The sequence below is a fragment of the Megalops cyprinoides genome, chromosome 12 (assembly GCF_013368585.1).
Source record: "Megalops cyprinoides isolate fMegCyp1 chromosome 12, fMegCyp1.pri, whole genome shotgun sequence".
NCBI classification, from domain to species: Eukaryota; Metazoa; Chordata; class Actinopteri; order Elopiformes; family Megalopidae; genus Megalops; species Megalops cyprinoides.
The window spans coordinates 4,591,196-4,597,195 of NC_050594.1; the positions used below are offsets into that span (position 1 = coordinate 4,591,196).

Genomic DNA, 6,000 nt, shown 5'->3' on the forward strand with positions numbered 1-6,000 from the left:
ATCTCACCCTTCAATTAATAAGAACAGCAACCCCCTTCCCCCTCATTTCCTTGGAAACTTGGGTATGTTCATGACTAACATTTTGTACACACATAAAAAACAATAAAACTAACCCCTCATAAACTTGACAGTTTGAATGAGCATAGTTTGGTGTTGCCATAGTGCTTCCAATGTGTTTGCAATCAGAGTTCTCACTCGCCATCGCCAGCGGAGACCCACAGCATGTAAAGAGCAATAAAACGTACTCCTAGCTTTTATTTGGCAGACCCCCGAGGCATGACGTATTTCCCTGTCCCAACCATTCTTTACGCCACGCAAGAGACGCAAGAATGGGGGTCACCGCTGCTCCGCTTGGGGGGAGCCACTGCTGAGCACCACTTTGGGGGGGGGGGGGGGGGGGGATAATCTTTAATCTTCTATCTTTTATCTTCACTTGTAAGTCGCTTTGGATAAAAGCATCTGCCAAAAGAATAAATGTAAATGTAAGATGCGTCTTTAAAAAAAGTAAATTCCCAGCGTTATCGTGTTACAGCTGTAACGTGCGCAGAACGTTCCAGAAACTGCCAGGTCTGCTGCAGTCCAATCTAACAAATCTCAGAGCCACCACGATGTGCCATTTTGGCTGCGCTCGGATGCCGGGAGGCTCTCGTAACGCGTCCTTAAAGACGCGGACGGTGAGGGGGCGGGGTGTCGTCTGGGAGCGCGGGCGGGAAACATCTGCGAGAGCGCGAAGGCGAGCAGCCGTGCCGAAAAAAGGGAGCTGGCAGAACGAGTCCGAGCGGGCGAACGCGATCGATTCTCCAGCAGCGGAAATCCCAGAGCCGGAGCACCGGGACTGGAGCGCCGTTGCAAAAGAGGGGGATAATTTACTGCAGAAAGCAGAGCCCAGAGAGGACACAGCTGAAAAACTGATGAAGAAAACAAAACTGTGGGGGGGGGGGGGGGGGGTGTCCATGTTACTCGGTAAGAAATGAATGTACCTTAAAAACAAGAGAAAAAAAAAAAAACAGAACAGGCATCCCTTCCGCCATTAGAAAGGGAGATCCTCAGTCCAGATGGAAAGCTGTGGTGGAAAAGTTGTGGAAAGGCGGCTTTTGTGTGTTCAGAGGTACACTGTCACCACCGGCTAACTAAAGACATCCTTTTACTGCGATATCACACTCCCCAACACCAGAGTGATGTTAGCAGCGGTTCTCTGAGGACTGGGGGCCAACAGCTGCAGGTTCCATCAGAGCAACTCAACGCTGATTTGGGGGAGGGGGGGGGGGAGAGGTTCCTGCAAAGACCTTTATCCAAGCCAGACAGTTACTGGCCTGATCAGATCCATAACATTGTATTGTTCTTTTGGCAGACGCTCTGTTCCAGACCGACTTACAAGACAAGGTACGGAAATGCAGATAATAAAGTTACAATGAACAACAGCACAGACAATGAAAATGTCTGACCACATTCAGAGGAGTGGAAATATAAACGTATGACTGATTTGAACTCTACTGAATAAGGTTAGATTCACTTATCAGGGGAGCTGGTGAGCCTAGGGACTGAGACCTGAAACAGACGGCAGGCGGACCTTGACACCACAGCTGGGCTCTCAGAGCTACCAGCTAACCAGCTAAGGAGGCGGCTACCTGACCGTGCCCATCACCACCTGCATGGGTGCTGGACTGATGGGACCCAAATATGGCACTATGCATGTGAAATCTTCAAGCCTCACCCACTAAAGTACGCCCAACACCAGAACAAAGTTAGCGGTTCATTTTTTTTCTTCTGGTGCCACCTGCCTCCTGTTGGTTTATACTTTAAAAGGGGAAGTTGCCAACCAAAATTCTGCAGGTTGTGCTTTTTGTTACCCATGTTTTTGACAGATCACAACAAAATAAAATCATACCACTTAAAACCAGTTCGACTGTACGGCTCAGGAGGCAAAATTAGCATTTTCTTGCATGAACTATCATTACATTACATTATTGTCATTTAGCAGATGCTATCATATCATCGACTTAAACAGATTGCAGTTTTATTCCTTTCTACAGCTGGTTATTTACTGAGGAAATTCTGGGTGAAGTACATTGCCCAAGAGTACAACAGCACTGCCCCAGCAGGGAATCAAACCAGCAACCTTTCAGTTATGACCTCTGCTTCTTACCCCTACGCCACACTGCTGCCTTACAATGACAAAGAGTGCTGCCTGGTGAGAAAGACTTTCCTACACAGAATGATAATGCCCAATTCAACTTGACACGCCGGGGCCCTGGGTCAAACTACAATCGTATCATGGGTTTGCCAATGTACTGTCACGCATGCTTCAGTCCGTCCCCCGGCTCACTCCAGAAACGGGTCATCAACAGCCGAGCCGGGTCAGTGGAAATGGGGAGGGGACGACAGAGAGAAAGAAGGGTCGGGACACTTCGCTTTAATATAAAAATAAATGTCTTCCAGAGCGTGTGCCGCCTCGGAACATCTGATTTCACTCCGGTGATGAGGAATTTCCACGTCAGAGCGAGACGGCTGCCAGGGCTGAACTAAGAATGCAGAGCGTCGGCTGAGCGCCGTCAGAGACCTGGGGGTTACAGGAGGCGCGAGCGCTTCGCGGGCCCGGAGGCACTCATTCACGGCCCCTTCAGCGACTGTCACTCCCCAGACGCTGTATCAATAAGACACGGCGCCGGGCATGTCTTAGGTACGGCGTCTGAGCAAAGCTGCGTTTTAATTTACAGCGGAAATCGTCAGTAAAAGGAGGTTTGCGAGTGTCGAGAGAAAGAGAAAAGGCCCCGTTATTAGAAGTGGCCGGCACAAAGTTAGCATTGTAACACGAATGCTCTCATGCTCTCACCAAAACCTCTCCTCCGCTGCAATGTGAGGGGCAGAGCGTTCTTCGCAGGAATGAGATGCTGTAACTGGCAAGGCGAGCAGAAGTCGTAGAAAAAACCGCCGGCGCATTAAATCACGGTGTGTCTGTGCTGGGCGGCCAAGCTCCCCCGCCTCACTTTTTTGCCCTGAATCACGGTGCATTAGCGTTTTGAGGGGTAGGAATGTGTGCCAATTCTACACAGGAGTAATTAGAGGCCGAGGAATGATGATGGCTAAATTCGTGTTCTGACATGACGTTTCGGGGCAAGGCGACAGGTGGTTGCTTTAAAACCTTCCAGCATTAAAAAGCCTGGAGAATGAAAGCATACTTTTCTTTCCATAGCGCTCCACCATGATTGATTGAGAGTCATCCAGCATTCATTTTTAAGCTTGAGAACTCAAAACAATAATAAAAGTGCTCGGAGAGCAGCACTCATGTACGAATAGAGGGAAGGCTTTGATCTCCTCTCCAAGTTGCTCTGAGGCCGACGTGGCTACCATCGTCCGATGCCATCTCCACTGCTGCGGGACACGTCTGCAAATGTTTCTGGGGACTCTTAATTCCCAACAAACTGCACCCAGCGTTGGGGCTGACTCGTTCCTTTGTGCCCCTCGGCCGGTCTGAAAGGAGGTCTTTATTTCCACAGATGCTTACAAGAACACATGTTGCAGTCACATGGGTTTATTAAAAACAGCGGGCACACACGACGAGTTCTCGGATGGTTTCGAGCTCACGGTCAATTTCTCTCCTCGCCATCACCCGAGCGCCTGGACTCTATTTCTGGCTTCCGAACTCCATCGCATTTGTTGGGTGACCCCACGGTTTTCTGCGTAAATTTTCCAAGGGCCCTAGTTTCTGTGAGACACCCGCTTCAGAATTACAAATGCAGATTTGACCTTTTTACACACCAACCCAAGCAAAGTACCCGCCTTCAGTGCAGGCTCGGCAGAGGGGTACAGAGGGGTGCAAAAAAAGTCAAATACTGTGAAGACATCGGGATACAAGGAGACAACTACGGGTGCAATGCACCCCTAAGCACCCCCATAGTGCCGGGCCTGCTTCAGTACATCTTGCGTGTAATCTGCAAAGTGCACAATGAACCGCTCAGTGGGTGTTCTCAACATACCGCAGGAACAATTAGCGTCACGCCCCTTGATTTTAAACATCACCTGGTTCCCGGAGTTAATTTTATGTACTGTTAAGCAGAGTCGAAGGAGAGACTAGGAAACTAATCTAATCAACTGCCAACAAAAACGTTCGTTCACGGGCGATAATCTCCACACTCAGCAAACATACCGGTATACCACTAGGGCTGAAAGTTATCAACAGAGATTGTCCTAATCGAGGTGCAGCCCTGAGTATAGTGATGTACTAAGGCTTTTTTTCCACATTTATCTTAGTCTGGTAAGTTTGGCAAACTCCCCTCTCCCATTATTTCACACGCCTAACCCTTCTAACCGAATGCAGCTTTTAAAAAGTGTCCTTACAAAGACAAGCTAGCACACTTGGTCAGAATCCCCAGAGTCAAAGCAATTTACAAAAATTCCACTCCAGGCACAGAGTAAAGGGTCAGCTCAAGACGTGATTTTTGCAAACAAAGCCCGTGCGCTGCGTTAATTAACATTTCATCCCCCTCGGCTAAGAATTTCGGCTCTATGATGTGTAAAAACAGCTGAACAGACCTCGAGCACGAACGCCCTGACTACAAAATAGCAGGTTGAAAATGTCCGAAAAGCACTGTAACAACCTGCATTATTCCTGCAAATGCAATGTCATGTTTTATCTTACTGTAAAGAGTTTGGGGCTGCAATCTAGTCAGATAGCTGGCTTCAACCGGGTCGCCAAGTTCGCTGTGCTTCTCGGAAACAAAGACATTTCAACCAGAGGACCAAACAATACTAATCAGAGAAGTAGCTTTTAGATAAAAACGAGATCTGCATCGGAAGAGTTGTGCAAACTCAACGATCCGCGGCACGTATTGCACATGCTAGCCTATATGTAGCCTACATTTATTCAGTTTCTTCCATTTGTTCAAAAGCGGCCGTGGTGATAATGACTTTTCCACAAAGTGTCTGCTGGCACAACCTAGCTAGCTAGCTCGTAAATTACTTATGCTTTCGAGAAAGTTTAAAACTGATCACTCGGACACATCGCTTAAACGTGAAAAAAAGATACGACTGAAGGAACTATTCGAACTACCGGGAAAACGTTTTCGTTGCTGCGGCGTTTCAAAAAAAAATCACTGCATTCATCAACCCACCCCCACAGCGCACCCGTAACTTTCCAGTGCGGCACGGCTACTCACAGGATGGTCGTCTGTGGAGAGACAGCAGGTACAGTCTCCAGCATTAGATGCATGCATCTGACGGTGGTGCGAAAGCACAAACAGCGGCTCGGGCACGAAAGGACGGGCTGTGGGCCACTGGCGACCAGAAAGACTCCGACTGTTAGTGATAAAGAGAAGAGGATTCGGTCAGTCCACAGCGCCATTGCAAGCTAGTCAGCCGTGCTGAGAACACACACCGCCAGCTACTCCCCGCGCCGACCAACTTGCATCTGATGTTCTGAAAACTTTGGAATCCAGCAGCTCGGAACCCACTCCCTCCTTGTACCGAGAACTAGGGCAGTGTTACAGACTCTGATCGACAGGGGAGCGAGCCAATCGAGAGCCGCTGTTGCCGTTTCAAAAGGAATGCCGGTTATGTTTTAATGGTGTTTTCGCGCAGGGTGGTTCAATTCAGTGCAGTGATAAGGTTAGCCTAATTTGGTTACTTCTTGATAACCCAATCGCCGTGCAAACCGTAGTGCATCGGATTACCTGAGCGTCGGAAACAAAATTTGTGAAAAAGTACCATAACAAAAGTTTGGCTAATATATTTAAAAGAGATAGTTCAGCAAGATTTGGGGATATTTATAACGTGGGGCCATGCATTGGTTAAGTATCCAAAAATAAACACTTAGACAACAAACTGGTCATTAATGAAATACAGACTGGTATTGGACTCACGGATGGAACATAAGAACAATGTTCTTCGGGGTAGTGGAAAAACTGCACTTCATAACTGACATAAATGACATATAGAAATATAGTAGCCTACATAGCCTATATTTCTTTACAACCATTAAAAGTACTCCCTTCTAATGAAGTA

The 6,000-nt window shown here is 47.9% G+C and overlaps 1 protein-coding gene across 1 annotated transcript in view; it reads right to left on the reverse strand.

Annotated features, from left to right (window-relative positions):
• Window positions 1-5,429, reverse strand: part of LOC118787474 (peroxidasin) — a 61,269-nt gene extending 55,840 nt beyond the window's left edge. Inside the window, exon 1 of the mRNA XM_036543050.1 lies at window positions 5,157-5,429. Within this exon, the coding sequence (XP_036398943.1) occupies window positions 5,157-5,341 (185 nt within the window). The 5' untranslated portion in view covers window positions 5,342-5,429. The remainder of the gene's footprint in view (window positions 1-5,156) is intronic.
• Between the last annotated feature and the right edge of the window lie 571 nt (window positions 5,430-6,000).